Raw genomic sequence first — 18,320 nt, forward strand, 5'->3', positions numbered from 1 at the left:
ATTTCAATCGAAGGACTGAGGGAGGTAAGGAGATCAACAGCTGTGAGGTTCTGGGAAAGTGTAAGGCAGGTTAATCCAATGCGTGGCTCTCGCACCTCAGAGTCAGGTCATGAGGTCACATCCCGCTGCAGAGACTTGGACGCATAATCCAATCTGACATTCCCAATGCAGTACTGAGGGGGGTGGCGCACTATTGGAGGTGCCATCTTTCAGATGAGTCATTAAACTGAGGTCCCGTCATGTTTCTCAGGTGGATGGTAAAGATCCCATGGCACTATTTAAAAAAAAAAGCAGGGGAGTTCTCCTCAAGATCCTAGCCATCCCTCAGTCAACATCACTAAAAACAGATGTTAACAACTTGTTGCATTGGGATCTTGCTGTGCATCACTTTGGCTGTGTTTGCCTAAGCAACAACATTCAGCTGTGGATCATTTGGCTGTGAATCACTTTGAGAATCCCTGATGATGGAAAAGGTACTAATATGAAACCAAGTTCTATCCACCTCTCAATAACCCCTAACAATTATATTATTATTGTATCTCATGACTTGCAGGACGGAGGAAGAACTGGATTTTGGTCTCTTATCATCCAGTAATTCCTTGGTTCCTTCCCTCCGTGGAGGAAGGTGCAATGAATCTTGATGCAGGGACAGGGTAAAGCATGTGTATGATGGGATATTTAGAATGGAGAAGGACATTCAGGAAGATGCAGAAATGAGTGGGACAGAGGCTAGAAATGGATTTTTCCCTGTCTAAGGGTGAGGGAATTCAAATCAGAAAAGGAATCATCTCCCAAACACGTCCATCGCATCAACACCAAGCACACCATAAATGGATTTTTTGCTGGCTGGCAGGATGTGATGAGTGGTGTGCCTCAGGGATCAGTGCTGGGGCTTCAACTTTTTACAATTTATATAAACGGCTTGGATGAAGGGACCGAAGGTATGGTTGCTGAATTTGCTGATGACACAAAGATAGGTGGGAAAGTAAGTTGTGAAGAGGACATAAGGAGGCTACAAAGTGACTTAGATAGGTTAAGTGAGTCGGCAAAGACCTGGCAAATGGAGTATAATGTGGACGAGTGTGAAATTGTCCATTTTGACAGGACGAATTAAAAAGAAGCTTATTATCTAAATGGTGAGAGATTGCAGAGCTCTGAGATTCAGAGGGATCTGGGTGTCCTAGTACATGAATCACAAAAGGTTAGTATGCAGGTACAGAATATAATTAGGAAAGCTAATAGAATGTTATTGTTTGGGGAATTGAGTACAAAAGGACGGAGGTAATGCTTCAAGTGTACAGGACACCCGCGAAACCACATCTGGAGTACTGTGTACAGTATTGGTCTCCTTATTTAAGGAAATATGTAAATGTGTTGGAAGCCGTACAGAGAAGGTTTACTAGACTAATACTAGGAATTGACGGGTTGTCTTATGAGGAAAGGTTTGGCAGATTAGGCTTGTATCCACTGGAGTTTAGAAGAGTAAGAAGTGACTTGATTGAAACATATAAGATCCTGAGGGTAAAAGCAAAAAACTGTGGATGCTGGAAATCCAAAACAAAAACAAAAATACCTGGAAAAACTCAGCAGGTCTGGCAGCATCTGCGGAGAGGAACACAGTTAACGTTTCGAGTCCGAATGACCCTTCAACAGAACTAAGTAAAAATAGAAGAGAGGTGAAATATAAGCTGGTTTAAGGGGGGTGGGACAAGTAGAGTTGGAAAGAGGGCCAGTGACAGGTGGAGATAACCAAAAGATGTCACGGACAAAAGGACAAAGAGGTGTTGAAGGTGGTGATATTATCTAAGGAACGTGCTAATTTTAGATCATGAACTCTCTCCTCCATCCCCACCCCCTTTCCGATTCCCCCTTTTTTTTCCAATAATTTATATAGATTTTTCTTTTCCCACCTACTTCCATTATTTTTAAATGTATTTCCATCCATTGTTTTATCTCTACCTTTTAGCCTTTTTTGGTTCCTTCCCCCCACCCTCACTAGGGCTATCTGTACCTTGCTCGTCCTGCTTTCTACCCTTAATTAGCACATTCCTTAGATAATATCACCACCTTCAACACCTCTTTGTCCTTTTGTCTGTGACATCTTTTGGTTACCTCCACCTATCACTGGCCCTCTATCCAGCTCTACTTGTCCCACCCTCCCTTAAACCAGCTTATATTTCACCTCTCTTCTATTTTTACTTAGTTCTGTTGAAGGGTCATTCGGACTCGAAACGTTAACTGTGCTCCTCTCCGCAGATGCTGCCAGACCTGCTGAGTTTTTCCAGGTATTTTTGTTTTTGTTTAAGATCCTGAGGGGTCTTGACAGGGTGGATGTGGAGAGGATGTTTCTTCTCATGGGAGAATCTAGAACTAGGGGTCACAGAGGGGAGGAGAATTTTTTTCTCTGAGGGTAGTGAGTCTTTGGGGCTTTGTTCCTCAAAAGGCAGTGGAAACAGAGTCTTTGAATATTTTTAAGGCAGAGGTAGATAGATTCTTGATTAATAAGGGGGTGAAAGGTTATTGGGGGTAGGTGGGAATGTGGAGTCGAGGTTACAATCAGATCAGCCACAATCTTATTGAATGGCAGAGCAGGCTTGAGGGGGCGAGTGGCCTACTCCTGCTCCATATTCTTATGTTCGTATGTACCTACACTGGGTACTCACACCAGCCAGCTAGCATTTGTAACATTAGAGAGCTCACACAGATTAGAAACACAAACTGAGTTCACAGAAGGGACAAAAAATTTGCACGCAGCTCTGGGAATGCTTCCTGCTCCCATTAGCTCAGGAAGCATAGAACAAGGAAAAATACGATGTCTGATTTCAACAGTTGCTTGGTAGTCAGAACTTGAATATTGCTGAAAAAAAAGAGACATATTGCCAAAGCCTTTTCTCCTGCACTCATCAGGACAAACACAAGAATGCCAAATTTCAAACAATCACAACAATTTATACTGCAGGAGAAAGGAGGATGCTAATTGGCTGATAAGTCGACTAAGATTGGCAGGGGCATTTCCATGGAGAAAGCAGCGCTGAGCTATAGGCTCCCCAAGCTCCTGGGTAATTGAAAAAATGGTACAAGGTTTAAACATATGTTTTTTGAATTACTCAGAAACTTGGGAAGCCTTTAGTTCCCTGCTGCTTTCTCCATGGCAATGCCTCGGCCAATCAGAGCTGACCTGCCAGCCAATCAATTTTTGTTTCCACTGGTTGGGGAATCTATCTCTCAGCATCTACCCTATCAAGCCCCCTCAGAATCTTGTACATTTCAAAGAGACCACCTCTCACTCTTCTAAACTCCAGAGAAAAACAACCTAATTTTCTCAGCCTCTCATCATAGGACAACCCCCTCATCCCAGGGACCGATCCAGTGAACCTTCACTACTGCTCCAATGGAAGTATATCTTTTTTTAAATGTGGAGACCAAAACTGCACACAGTATTCCAGATGTGGTCTCACCAAAACCCTGTACATCTTAAGCAAGACTTCTTTATTCCTGTACTCCAATCCCCTTGCAATAAAGGCCAACATGCCATTTGCCTTTCTAATTACTTGCTGTACCCGTATGTTAACTTTTTGCATTCCTTGTATGAGCTAACCCAAGTCTCTTTGAACATCAACGCTTAGAAATTTCTCACCTTTTAAAAAAATATTCAGCTCTTCTATTCTTTCAACCAAAGTGAATGACCTTCCACTTCCCCACATTATACTCCATCTGCCATCTCGTTGCCCACTCACTTAACCTGTCTATATCTCTTTGCTGCCTCTCTGTGTCCTCCCCACAGCTTACCTTTCCACCCAGCTTTGTATCATGAAGCAAACTTAGATACATTACTCTCTGTCTCTTCATCTAAGTCATTAATATAGATTGTAAATAGCTGAGGCCCCAGCACTGATACTTGTGGCACTCCACTATTCACTACCTGTCAATTTGGAAAAAGCCCCGTTATGCCCATTCTCTGCTTCCTATCTGTTAACCAATCCTCTATCCATGCTAATATATTACCTCCAACTTCTTTGCAATTATCTTGCCTATGAACCATTTGTGTGGCACCTTATCAAATGTCTTTTGGAAGTCCAAGAATACTAAATCTACTGGTTCCCCTTTATCTCCCTTACTAATGACGTCCTCAAAAAAACTCCAATAAATTTGTTAAACAGGAATCTCTTTAGTAAAACCATGTTGACTTGTCTCTCTTTTCAGCAACGTTGGATTTAGTTTGTCTCCCATCTGCACATGATGCCGTGGCCGAGTGGAGTGAACTGCATCCCAGAGACTTGTTTACACCCACAGTCAGCAGCGGGTACCAGAAGATACAGGCCTGAAATTGGACCCCAGGCTTCAGCAGCATAAACTGCAGTGCCTAATGACAACGTACCGCTAACCTCGGCAGCAACCTAAGTCCAGCTTCAGCATTGGCAACAGCCCTCAGGTGGGTCTGGAGAAGGGGCAAGGGGCAGCAACAATGTGTCCCTCCTGGCACCCCATTAAGGCAAATTCAAACAAACAAACTTATCCTACTGTTGATGCTCCCCCCTCGCTCCATGTCCCTGAATCCTATTTCCTATCCCAACTCCTGGCCCACCACAGAGACCCATCTCAGCCCCCTGTCGGTGCCCATGACTCCCATCCCACTGCTCAAGCCCCAAAGCCCTGTCAATGTGTTTGACTCCCATGTCTCCTCTCCATCATCTCTCTGCTACCATCCAATTAAACTTGGTGGAATCTTCTCAGGATTTTACTCTCAAAACTTTGACACATAAACTCTCAGCTTCATCTGTCCTTACCCATCCAGAACAACAGGGTCTGTCTTCCCCCAGCTGAAAGTCCCGTTCACCATGGTGATAGCGTGTCCTGCAAAACACAACAGTCTTCAGAGATGGGAAATCAGAGAGAGAAAGAAAGCGAGAGTCGGAGAAAGAGTAAAAGAAAGGGAAAGAGAGATAAGCAGAGAGAAAGAGGAGAAGCAGAGAGGGAAAGAGGAAAGAGTTCTTATTTTAAGTTGGAGTAAGTTGAATGCCAGAAACAGGCCAGGTGATGAGTAGGGGCAAGGCTTATCAATTAAGGGGGAGCTACAGGAACTGATACTGAACCGAGTGGATCTGGTTCTCCTGTAACACTCCCTCATCATCTCCAACAATGGAATGATAAGAGGCAGGGGGCAGGGGAGTGAGGGAAGGTGATTCCCATGGGGAAATGCTTTTTGCTACTTCACTTTCAATTTGGAAAAACTCCCCAGTGAGAGACATTTATCAGGGAGATTTCCAAATGTAACCTGGGCACTTTAAAATAATGACCAAAACACATGTTGACAAAAGACTGATGCAAAGTAAACTTGTCTCTTAACCTGCAATGAAGCACAACAATCTGGCTTTAAGGTGCCAGCAACGGCCTTCCCCAGCTGACGTCCCCAGCTCCCGTTTACAGGGGCATCAGAGATGTCAATGGGTCCTAGGATGGAACTGTCAGAATTTTGGACGGATCCAGCTGCTCTTCTCCTCTGTGAAATGGGAGCATGATAATCCCATAAATGTATGGTCAATTCCTCCTAGGCCCCTGATTAGCTATACAAGGTGGGCTTGGAGTGCTAATATCACTCCTGATAGGTTCATCAACACTGGGAGGGAGGGGTATTTGAGATCTTGTGCAGTCATTAAGGGCTGGTTTCAGGGCAAGGTCATGGTTCTGCAAGAATGTCTGAATCCTGGAGATCATTCAGGACCAGAAGACCAGGCTGTTGGCAGGAAGGTCCATGGGAGAGAGTCCAGGCTGCCTGGAGGGAGGTGACAGGGAGAGTCAGGGTAACTTCCACTCCTCCAAGAGCTGCCACATCAGACAGGAAGAGGTTCAATGATCTTACAAGGGCAACCAAGGTAAGTCAAGAATCTGGTACCTATACACACCCCCTGCAGACAGGAAAGTGGACTCAGAGCAACAATCTGATCAGTTATGATTTTTTCAAAAGGTAGAGCATGCTCAAGGGGCTGAATGGCCTACTCCTCCTTCTAATTCTTGTGTTCTTGTGGCACTCATATTTCCTTCACTCAATATTTTACCCCTCATACCCTTTTTCCCTCAGCCAGGGGAAGTCAGTAACACAAAGAGAAGCCCTAATAATTGACTGTGGTTGAGTGGGCACAAGTACATAGAAAAGATGTCTTTTGTATTGATGACACAAGAGCTTTCAATCTAGCATCTTCCAGGTCCTCATCCTGTTCCTCTCCATTACACAAAGATTTGGAGAGATTCCCATTGCAGATCCACATCCTGCGTACAAAGCAGACCCTGAGCACAGCCACGTGAAACCAGCAGAGGTCCTGACTGACTCTCTGATGGACTGAAGAGATTGTTAAGACAGCCAACCATCAGTAACAGCACACAATCTAGCCTTTCTATGTGGTACCTGTCCTAGGATGCCTTTGTCCGGCCTCTGCCACACCTATATAGTGGGGTCATTATTTGGGGCATAAGTTGGTGTAAACGAATCAGGAGGTGTGGCCATGATCCTTGACCTCATTTATATGAAGATGGGGCTCTTGGTGGGACAGGTATTTTAAGGTAAATTTGTGGAAGCAGTTTATAGGAATCCATTTCACCTTGTTCTCTGTCCCAAATCAGGCAGTAATTCAGAGAGAGAGGCAAAAAGAGGCAGAGAGGGAGGGGCAGAGAGAGAGGAAGAACAGAGGGAAAGAGAGAGAGAGAGAGACAGGGGAAGAGAGAAATGGAAGGAAAGAGATAGCGAGAAAGAAATGGAAGAAGGGAGAATGATTACTAGGAAAGAGAGAGAGAAAGATCATGAGAAAAACAGTGTGATTGCTCTGAGAGACTGCAATATTTAGAACCAAACTGTTTGATGCAAACAGTCAGACAGGTTGAGAGAGGAACAGGATTACCTGTAGCAATCTTTTGTTTCTCGACATTTGTGGGATCCAGCTCATCATGGCTCAGAAAGTTCTGTAATCGTTTCAGTGAAACGGTGGCCTAAGAAATCAAGAGGGTATAAGGGGGATCCAGAACCCCAATTAGAGCAGGCCCACACAGAGAGGAAATAAACAAAGTTAAATATCAGGATGTGTTCCTTTTCCCCAGAGAAGCATTGCTCAGTGAACAAACCACCAAATCATCAGTTTCCGACAGGCTTCAAGGGGAACTGATGGTTGCAAGGGAGGGGCAGTTTGCAGTTGCTGTGGTTGTGTTATCGGCTAGCTTGGCTTATTGCAGTTTCCTGATATTTTGTTAATTGCTCTAAGAAATCAAAGAGAAGTTTCCCCAGAAATTTCCTGAATTGGCTTCAGGTTCTTTATCACCTTGGGGGATTCAGGGAGGCAGGGGTGAGGTTTGGAGTATGAGACTGGACCACATGTGGATGAAGTGGGGACTGACTAACCAGAATCTTTTCCTGTGCATCTTTCTGTTACGTTCGTATGTTGAATAAATTTAAACCACTTCCTCACTTTGTGTATAATTATATTTAATATCCTTATGAATAAAACTCAGTATCTCAATCGGCTCTTGTATTTTGATTGAATTCGGCTGATTTTTGATTCCTTGTCGAATTAACACAAGGCAGGAGGACATCTTCAACCCATCTGCTACATCCATTCACTTGTGGTTCTGTCACAGTTCCTTCTCTCCCAAGAGATCAGACTCTAGTTCAAGGCTATCATCAGCTGAGGTAGGTATGTGGTAATCAGTGGGAGGTTTCCTTGCCTATGTTTGACCTGATGCCATGAGACTTCATAGGGTCCTGAGTCGATGTTGAGGACTCCCAGGGCAACTCCCTCCTGCTGGTAGGACAGGACATACCCAGGGATGGTGATGGTGGAGTCTGGGACATTATCTGTAAGGTATTGGAGGCATAGGAGAGGGTGCAGAGGAGGTTTACCAGGATGCTGCCTGGTCTGGAGGTTATTAGCTATGAGGAGAGGTTGGAGAAAGTCAGATTGTTCTCACTTGAGTGACGCAGATTGAGTGGTGACTTGATGGAAGTTTACAAAATTATGAGTGGCATGGACAGAGTAGATAGTCAGAAGCTTTTTCCCCAGGGTGGAAGAGTCAATTACTAGGGGACATAGATTTAAGGTGAGAGGAGAAAACTATAGAGGAGATGTGCGGGGCAAGTTTTTTACGCAGAGGGTAGTGAGTGTCTGGAATTCGCTGCCAGAGAAGGTGGTGGAAGCAGGTACGATAGTGGTGTTTAAGAGGCCGCTTGACAAATACATGAATAGGATGGGAATAGAGGGATACGGACCCTGGAAGTGCAAAATGTTTTAGTTTGACAGGCAATATGATCGGCGCAGGCTTGGAGGGCCGAAGGGCCTGTTCCTGTGCTGTACTTTTCTTTGTTCTTTGTATGATTCCATGAGGATGACTTTTTGGCACTATTTCCTATATTATAATGTTGGCCATGATTTAAAAGTTCTTTATTGGCTCTAAAGAGTTTTGAAATGGCTGAGGTTATGAAAGTGAAAATTATTTCAAAGACTCACCTCGAGCCAAAACAAATTTTCAGTTCCCTGGAAGCAGAGCATTTCAAACAGGTCACCTCTGAACCCTCTGGGTGTTTTAACTCCACAGGTAAAAAGGGATTTGTTACCCTATCCTGCTACGCTTCCAAATGGGATTCTCTCTGCAGTGAGAGTCTGAGAGGACGCGATGTGGAGGTCCCAGGGCAGCCTCACCTGAACAACACCACTGATGACCTGGGGCAGCATGTTGAGTGGAAACCGCAGGATATTGAAGAGAGACAAAGAGACAAAGGCTTTCTGTGCATCCAACACATTATTCTCATCCACTGTCACGTACACTGCGAAGGTGGTCAAAGCAACCTGAATTAGAACAGAAGGCACAGCAACCAATAATGTTCAATCTTTGGTGGAATTGCATAACTACCAATGTAAAAGTGACAACAACACTCCCAGGATAGGTACAGCACGGGGTTAGATACAGAGTAAAGCTCCCTCTACACTGTCCCCATCAAACACTCCCAGGACAGGTACAGCACGGGGTTAGATACAGATTAAAGCTCCCTCTATACTGTCCCCATCAAATACTCCCAGGACAGGTACAGCACGGGGTTAGATACAGAGTAAAGCTCCCTTTACACTGTCCCCATCAAACACTCCCAGGATAGGTACAGCACGGGATTAGATACAGAGTAAAGTTCCCTCGACACTGTCCCCATCAAACACTCCCAGGACATCATCGTCTTTGGTAAAGATAGATGCAAAATATTAATTTAATACCTCAGCTACATCCTCTGCCTCCATGCGTAAATCCCCTTTCTGGTCCCTAAACAGGTGCAATGTGTGTACTTACAGACAGAAAGAAATGGTACACACATTGCGCCTGTTCAGCTGAACAAAATAAGTAACAGCCATTCGCTGGTTCATTCCCAAGGGGAATGTCTTGACCAATCAGAGACAAGCTGCCTGGTTTAAATTTGAAACAATGCTTGGCAGTTAACTGTCAGTCACCATCAACTGGTGCATTCTCCATGACAATGCCTCTACCAATCAGACTCCATTTGCCAACCCACTTTCAGCACTTTCTTCTCATAAGGTATGAATATGATGTTTCCCCTGCCATTGATATTTTCTTACAAATTGTCCTGATGAGTGCAAGACAAAAAGTTTGACAAAAGATGTCTCTTTTTGCAGCAATATTCAAGTTCTGTACAACCAAAATGACACCCCCCAATTTATTTGGCTCAGATCCGTTCTTACCCCATTGAAGTTGGCTTTACCCCCATTAATTATTTTTTCTCTGGATTGTCCTTTGTCCTTTTCCATAGATAACCTAAATCTTATGATCCAATGATCGCTGTCCCCTAAATGTTTCACCATTGACACCTGGTCCACTTGGCCGCCTCATTCCCACTGCACAGAGTTATAGAGGAGCAGGTACTCACAAGAAAAGGGGCAGTTGTCCAAGTGAAGGTGGAGAGGGCGTTGAGGTAGGCAGCTTTCCTCAGGATACTGAGCTCCTTCTGACGAATGCCCAGGACCTTCTGCTCGAAGGATGGTTCCCAGGCGTACAACTTCAGCACCTTAATACCATTCAGGATCTCATTCATCAGTTTAATCCGAGAGTCTTTATGCTGCATCTGTTGCGCCTGTAACGCACAAGAGAGCATGATCACGTGCTAGGCATGAGAGGGGGAATGTGCAGCACAGGGCGTGCTTAAGCGTACAGACAGGTCACACAGCCAGGGTGAGAGGGGGTGGGAGGGTCACACAACACGCTCAAGAATACGGGTGGATCACATGGCCTGGGCAAGAGGGGTTGGGTCACACTGCGTGCACAAGGGTATGGGCGGGTCACAAGTCCTGGGCGAGAGGGTCACATGGCCTGGGTGAGAGGAGGCAGGCAGGTCACATGGCCCACACAAGAGGGGAGTGGGAGGATCACACGGCTCACACAAGAGAATCAGGCAGGTCGCACAAGAGAATCAGGCAGGTCGCACAAGATGGCCTGTATTTAAAACTCACCTACAGTGCATTCCCCACAGGCAAGGTGTGAGTTTAGCACTGGGTTTAAAAGTGCAATCTGCCCCAAAACTCCACCTTCCAAAAAAAATCTTGAGAAGGTGGTGCCGAGGGTGACTGCCCTTGTCATCAAGACAACATTTGACCGAGTGTGGCATCAAGGATCCCAAGCAAAACTGGAGTCAATGGGAATCAAGGGGAAAACTCTCCACTGGTTGGAGTCATACCCAGCACAAAGGAAGATGGTTGTGGTTGTTGGAGGTCAGTCACCTCAGCTCCAGGACATCACTGCAGGAGTTCCTCAGGGTAGTGTCCTTGGCCGAACCATCTTCAACTGCTTCATCAATGACCTTCCTTCCATCATAAGGTCAGAAGTGGGGATGTTCTCTGATGATTGCATAATGTTCAGCACCATTCACGAATCCTCAGATACTGAAGCAGTCCATGTCCAAATGCAGCAAGACCTGGACCAATATCCAGGCTTGGGCTGACAAGTGGCAAGTAACATTTGCGCCATACAAGTGCCAGGCAATGACCATCTCCAGGAAGAGAGAATCTAACCATCACCCCTTGACATTCAATGGCATTACCATCACTGAATCCCCGATTATCAACATCCTGGGGGTTACCATTGACCAGAAACTGAACTGGACCAGCCATATAAATACTGCCGTTCCTTCACTGTTGTTCGGTCAAAATCCTGGAACTCCCTAACAGCACTGTGGGTGTAACTATACCACATGGACTACAACAATGACCCCCTATTCCAGAACAGAGGAATGGACAGGGGGAAGTGAAGGAAAGAGGGAGGGAGTAAGTGAGATTGAAAGAGAAACATTGAGGGAATAAATGGGTGAGTGAAAGGTTCATAAACAATGGACAGAGAAGTATTGCAAGTGAAGGAAGGGAGAGGAATTAAGGAAAGAGAGAGGAGTGAGGAAGTATTTTTCTCCTTACATACCTGAAAACTTCGGCTTTTCATGGCAACCACTGCGTTGAATGGGATCAGCAGAATCATCACTGCAAGGCCAGCCAGAATGGAAGGGCCCAGGTACTGGGAAAGGACACAGAGACCACATTAGTGCTTACATCTCTCCAATGATCAAACCCAAACTTCTTCTCTTGGCTGCCCATCTGAAGACCACAACATTTTACCACTTGTGTAGAATTGGGAAAGGAGGTACCTGCCACAGGAAGTAGAGAGCCAAACAGATCTGGAGTGGGGCTGACCACAGCATGTTCAGGAAGCTGGTGAGGTCCATGAATCTCTGAGCATCCACTGACATCAAGTTCACAATCTCCCCAACGGTGGACGAACGTTTGGCTGAGTTAGTGATGACCAAAGACTGAAAAAATAAAATTCAAATAACCCCACACTTAACAAGAATTCTTCATATTCAGCACCATGCCCTAATCACACCCTTCTGCTCCTGAGAGCACTAATTCTCATAGAATCACTACAGCACAGAAGGCGGCCATTTTGCCCATCATGTCTGTGCTGGCTCTCCTAAGGAGCAATTCACCTACTGCCACTCCCCTGCCCTTTCCCTACATCCCTGCACATTCATTCCTCCCTAGAAAATTTAGAAAATGTAGAAAATTTTATGGCACTGAAGGACGCCACTCTGCCATCATGTCTGTACCACCTAAAAAACGAGCCCCCCCAGCCTAACCCCATTTTCCCACACTTGGTCTGTAGCCCTGGAGGTTACGGGACTTCAGGTGCATATCCAGACACCATTTAAATGAGTTGAGGGTTTCTGCCTCTACTACCCTTTCAGGCAGCGAGTATCAGACCCATACAACCCTCAGGGTGAAAAATGTCATCTCCCTTCTAATCCCTCTACCAATCACTTTAAATCTATGCCCCCTATTCATTCACCTCTCTGCTAAGGTAAATAGGTCCTTCCCATCCACTCTATCCAGGCCCCTTACAATTTTGTACATCTCAATCAAATATCCTCTCAGCCTCCTCTGCTCCAAGGAAAACAACCCCAGTCTATCCAATCTTTCCTCATAGCTGCACTTTTCCAATCCTGGCAATATCCTCGTAAATCTCCTCTGTACCCTCACTAGTGCAATTACATCTTTTCTGTTATGAGGTGACCAGAACTGCACACAGTACTCATGTTGTAGCTTAACAAGTGTTTTATATAGTTCCAGCTTAACCGCCCTGCTTTTATATTCTATGCCTCAGCTAATAAAGGAAAGTATTCCATGTGACTTAATCACCATATCGACCTGTCCTGCTACCTTCAGGGATCTGTGGACATTCACTCTAAGGTCCCTCACTTCCTCTACACCTCTCAGTATTCTCCCATTGATTGTATATTCATTTGCTTTGTTTGACCTCCCCAAATGCATCACCCCACACTTCCGGGGTTGAATTCCATTTGCTACTTTTCTGCCCACCTGACCAGTCCATTGATATCTTCCTGCAGTCTACAGCTACCCTCCTCGCTATCAAACGCACAGTCAATTTTTGTGTTGTCTGAAAACTTCTTAATTATGCCCCCTACATTTAAGTACAAATCATTAATATATACCACAAAAGGCATGGGAATCAAGTACTGAGCCCTGCAGAACCCAACTGGAAACAGCCTTCCAGTCACAAAAACACCCAGCAAACATTGCCCTTTGTTTCCTGCAAATGAGTCAATTTTGTACCCAGTGTATGGGTTCTACAGACATTGACACTCACTGGAGCATAGTTACAAGAAGAATAAAAAAAAGACTTGCACTTATATATTCATGACCACAGAACCTCTCAAAGCATTTTACAGCCAATGCAGTACTTTGGAAGTGTAGCATCTGTTTTATTGTAGGAAACATGACAGCCAATTTTTGCACAGCAAGCTCCCACAATGACAATGTGATAATGACCAGATAATCTGTCAACAGGATTTTGAGAACTGGAGCTGAGCCTGGTCCCATCCACACCCAGTGCATCATCTGCTAAATTGCGCTGAAGTCACTGAAGGTTATTAGTGACCCCACTGTATTTTTCTGATGGTTCCACAGCTTCCTGTTCACTTTTACAGATTCCACCTTTTTAATTTCCTGATTGGGTTATTAGGCTGAATTCAAATTTTCAAACTGGCTAATATGAGATTTGAATTATGATCTCTGGATTATTAGCCCAGTAAAATAACCACTGCACCATCTAAAAAAATCTGTGGTTCTCTCACCTTGCGGTATATGGCTCCAACGATTGCAGTCCGGAGTCGCATGCCAGTTACAAAGCAATACTGGAAGTGCTGGTGGAGGATGAGAGTCTGCAAGGCGGCAGAGAAGAACATCAAGAATGAGATGCTGTATCCCCACCAGGTCTTGGCGTGTGGGTCATTTATGAAGGAAATCAACATGCTGGGTGTAAAAAAAACAGGAGAGTGTGTCAGGAACTGAAGCAGAGTCAGCAACTGCAGAACAGAGAATCAGCTCACCTTCTCTTTACATATAATACTTCTTTTAAACTCAAAGAACTGAAAAACAAAAAAGGAGCAATCACATTACTGGGAGTGTACTACTGCCCCCCCAACAGTCAGAGAGAAATAGAAGAGCAGATATGTAGACAAATTTCAGAGAAGTGTAAAAATGGCAGGGTAGTAATAGTGGGGGATTTCAACTTCCCCAACATTAACTGGGTTAGTCATAGTGTGATAAGTTTAGAGGGAGCGGAATTCTTAAAATGCATCCAGGAGAGCTTTTTAAGCCAGTATGTAGAAGGTCCTACAAGAGAGGGGGCGGTCCTGGACTTAATTTTAGGGAATGAAGCCAGGCAAGTGGTAGAAGTATCAATGGGGAAGCATTTTGCAGATAGTGATCATAAATCTGTTAGATTCAAGGTTGTTATGGAAAAGGACAAGGATGGGCCAGAAATCAGAGTTCTAAATTGGGGGAAGGCCAATTTTAATAAGATCAGATATGATTTGGCCAGAGTGGACTGGGAGCAGCTACTTTTAGGTAAATCTGCATCAGAGCAGTGGGATTCATTCAAGAAGGAAATAGGGAGAGTACAGGGCCAACATATTCCAGTAAAGACAAAGGGTGGGACCAACAAACCCAGGGAACCCTAGATGTCGAGGGATATACAGGATTGGATAAAGAGAAAAAGGGAAGCTAATGGCGGATACCGAGGGCTTAAAACAGCAGAAGCCCTAGAGGAATATAGAATGTGTAGGGGGGGCGAAATTAAAAAAGCAAAAAGGGGGCATGGAACAACACTGGCAGGTAAAATAAAGGAAAGTCCAAAGTTATTTTACAAGTACATTAAGAGTAAAAGGATAACTAGGGAAAGAGTGGGGCCCATTAAGGACCATAGTGGTAATTTGTGTGTGGAGCCAGAGGATGTAGGTAGGATTCTAAATGAATACTTTGTGTCAGTGTTCACAAGTGAGAGGGACGACATGGGTATGGAAATCAGGCAGAAGGACTGTGATATAATTAAATAAATTAACATAGAAAGGGAGGAGGTTCTAAGTGGGCTGACAGGCTTAAAAGTAGATAAATCTCCAGGCCCGGATGAAATGTATCCCAGGCTGTTGAGTGAGGCAAGGGAGGAGATAGCAGGGACGCTGGCAATAATTTTCAATACCTCTCTGGCCAAAGGAAAGGTGCCAGAGGACTGGAGGACAGCCAATGTGGTACCATTATTCAAGGAGGGAGGAAGGGATAAACCAGGGAACTATAGGCCAGTCAGTCTAACCTCAGTTGGTGGTGGTGGTTGGGGGGGGGGGGGGAAGAGAGACTTTTGGAAGCAATTCTGAGGGACAGAATTAATCTACACTTGGAGAGGCAGGGATTAATCAAGGACAGTCGGCATGGTTTTGTTCAGGGGAGGTCATGTCTGACCAATTTGAGTGAATTTTTCAAAGAGGTGACCAGATGTGTAGATGAGGGCAATGCCTTTGACGTAGTCTTCCTTGGCTTCAGCAAGGCTTTTGATAAGATCCCGCATGGGACACTGATAATGAAGGTAAGAGCCCATGGGATCCAAGGCAATGTGGCAAATTGGATCCAGAATTGGCTGAGTGGCAGGAAGCAGAGGGTGATGGTTGAGGGGTGTTTTTGTGAATGGATGCTTGTGTCCATTGGGGTTCCACAGGGATCGGTATTGGGTCCCTTGCTGTTTGTGGTGTATATAAACGATTTAGACTTGAATGTAGGAGGGTTGATCAGTAAGTTCACGGGTGACATGAAAATTGGTGGGGTGGTAAATAGTGAGGAGGATAGTCTTAGATTACAGGAGGATATAGACGGGTTGGTCAGATGGGCTGATCAGTGGCAAATGGAATTTAATCGTACTAAGTGTGAGGTGATGCACTTGGGCAGGACAAACAAGGCACGGGAATACATGATGAATGGCAGGACCCTGAGAAGTACCGAGGATCAGAGGGACCTTGGTGTGATGTACACCAGTCCCTTAAGGTAGCAGGACAGGTAGATAAGGTGGTTAAGAAGGCATATGGGATACTTGCCTTTATTAGCCGTGGCATAGAATATAAGAGCAGGGAGGTTATGCTGGAACTGTATAAAACGCTGGTTAGGCCACAGCTAGAGTATTGCGTGCAGTTCTGGAATCCGCATTATAGGAAGGATGTGATTGCACTATAGAGAGTGCAGAGGAGATTTACCAGAATGTTGCCTGGGCTGGAGAGTTTTAATTATGAGGAGAGACTGGATAGACTGGGGTTATTTTCCCTGGAGCAGAGGAGATTGAACGGGGACATGATTGAGGTGTATAAAATTATGAGGGGTGTAGATAGGGTAGATAGGAAGGAACTTTTCCCCTTGGTGGAGGGATCAATAACCAGGGGACATAGATTTAAGATAAAGGGCAAGAGGGTTTAGAGGGAATGTGAGGCAGAAGTTTTCACCCAGAGGGTGGTGGGAATCTGGAACTTACTGCCTGAAAGGGTGGTAGAGGCAGAAACCCTCATAATATTTAAGAAGTATTTGGATGTGCACTTGCGATGCCATGGCATACAAGGCTATGGGCCTAGTGCTGGAAAATGGGATTAGAATAGTTAGGTACTTGTTTGACCGGTGCAGACTCGATGGGCCGAAGGGCCTTTTTCTGTACCTCTACGACTCTATGACTCAAAGCAGCTAAATTCCATTGCCCTTCTGTCAGCCTCTTCCCTCAGTGAAAAACTCAGAAGTTAGGGTCAAGCACCTACTTTATACCTCAAATGAAACAAAGATGGGGTTGGGATATAAGCTGGGTTCAAGCCTGCAGTTTGCTGTGGGTGCAGCAGGTTAAAATTGAACCCTGTATTTCAGGCAGGATCTAGGGAGAATTTACACTATGAAAAACATTTAATAAATTCCCTTCAGTGCATAAACTTCATACTTGAGAAGTTGGGGGTTGACGAAAGACAGCAGGTCCTGGCACAGCTTCAGTGCCGATCCCATGAGGAAGTATGGAGCAAAGGTTTTGCACAGGGCTATGAGGAATGAAGGCTTCTTCTGGTCGTCCTTGCTGGGAAAGAGGACTTCAGCTTCATGGGGCTCCCCATCCATGTTGTTATATGTGGGAGGGCATTTGGTGTACAAGACTTCCTGTTTCCTGGTAAAGCAGACACAGAAAACATGTAATTACTCACCGTTGGCCAGTATCAAATCACAAAACATCAACCATACCCAACTTCTCGATTAGATTCCAGTCTGTAAGTCACTCCCAGGTATCTGTTATTCTATATATAAACCACCCCGAACCCCTCGATTAGATTCCAGTCTGTAACTCACTCCTGTCTGTCTGTCATTCTATGTATAAGTTGCTTGTTACCAGTAAAAGAGGGGGAGGGGGTGGGTTGTAGGTTTTTGTGTGGGGGGGGTAGTTATTGTTACCTCCTTGTGTTCTGCTTCTCTTTCTCCCACTCTTTGAGTAGTTTCGGCACTACAACATCTGACCTGTCCTCTTTGTTCAATGACCAGAGATCTTTGTCCTCCAGGGGGTGCTTGTAACCCTGTATTGCCATTCTGTGGATAGTGAGAGAGAGCACAAGATGCAGAGAGGCACAGAGAGAGCGTGAGACAGAGATGGACACTGCATTCAAATACAGAGACACAAGTAGGCACACTCTCATTGAACCATTACCAAACTACAGTCAATTCCTATCAAGGCTGATTTCAATTAGCTGAACATTTACCCTTATATTCACCCTTTGTGCTGAGAGGGACTGATCAGTGGATTTGATCCATAGGGGGTTAACCCTCCCCTAAACTGCAGCGATGTAACCAGAGTGATGTCCAACCAGGTTCAGCGACCTCCTTCACAGTCAGCCTGATTGACAGATCACCAACTGTAGAACATGGGCTGGAGCCTGGGTTGCTACATACTGATTCCTGATTTCCAGGGGACATGAGAAACAAGCCCTTAACTGTCCGTTCATCCTGGGCAACCCATGTGCAGATCCTAGGTATGGGCTTGCTAGCAGCAGTCAAAGTGGCTTATTGACCAATCAGCCCAATGAGTGGTTTGTACCAACAACTTGCATTTATACAACACCTTTCACATAATAAAATGTTCCAAAATGCATCATTGGAACATTATCAAACAAAATTTGACCCTAGATTACATAAAGAGATAATAGGTCAAATGACCAAAAATTCAGTCAAAGAGATCCATTTTAAGGAGCCTCTTAAAGGAGGAAAGAGATGGAGAGGTTTAGAGAGGAAATTCCAGAGTCTGGATCCAGGCAACTGAAGGCATGGTCACCAAAGGAGGAGTGAATAAAATTCAGGATGTGCAAGGGGCCAGAATGGAGTGCAGTGAACTTGAGGGATCTTGAAGGCTTGTAGAGCTCTAACAGATTACAGAAAACATGGAAG

The 18,320-nt window shown here is 44.9% G+C and overlaps 1 protein-coding gene across 2 annotated transcripts in view; it reads right to left on the bottom strand.

The window, feature by feature from the left end:
- Window positions 1-18,320, bottom strand: part of abcc3 (ATP-binding cassette, sub-family C (CFTR/MRP), member 3) — a 104,117-nt gene that overhangs the window by 46,073 nt on the left and 39,724 nt on the right. For both annotated transcript variants that reach the window (XR_013573341.1, XM_078529100.1), the window contains exons 7-15: window positions 17,337-17,468; window positions 16,840-17,055; window positions 13,676-13,853; window positions 11,672-11,833; window positions 11,449-11,541; window positions 9,911-10,114; window positions 8,682-8,828; window positions 6,894-6,981; window positions 4,788-4,854 (exon numbers count right to left, since the gene is read on the bottom strand). Coding sequence is in view for 1 of the 2 variants with exons in the window: in XM_078529100.1 (XP_078385226.1) it covers window positions 4,788-4,854; window positions 6,894-6,981; window positions 8,682-8,828; window positions 9,911-10,114; window positions 11,449-11,541; window positions 11,672-11,833; window positions 13,676-13,853; window positions 16,840-17,055; window positions 17,337-17,468 (1,287 nt within the window). In the remaining variant the exon portion in view is untranslated. The remainder of the gene's footprint in view (window positions 1-4,787; window positions 4,855-6,893; window positions 6,982-8,681; window positions 8,829-9,910; window positions 10,115-11,448; window positions 11,542-11,671; window positions 11,834-13,675; window positions 13,854-16,839; window positions 17,056-17,336; window positions 17,469-18,320) is intronic.

The sequence above is a fragment of the Cetorhinus maximus genome, chromosome 24 (assembly GCF_964194155.1).
Source record: "Cetorhinus maximus chromosome 24, sCetMax3.hap1.1, whole genome shotgun sequence".
Taxonomy (NCBI): domain Eukaryota; kingdom Metazoa; phylum Chordata; class Chondrichthyes; order Lamniformes; family Cetorhinidae; genus Cetorhinus; species Cetorhinus maximus.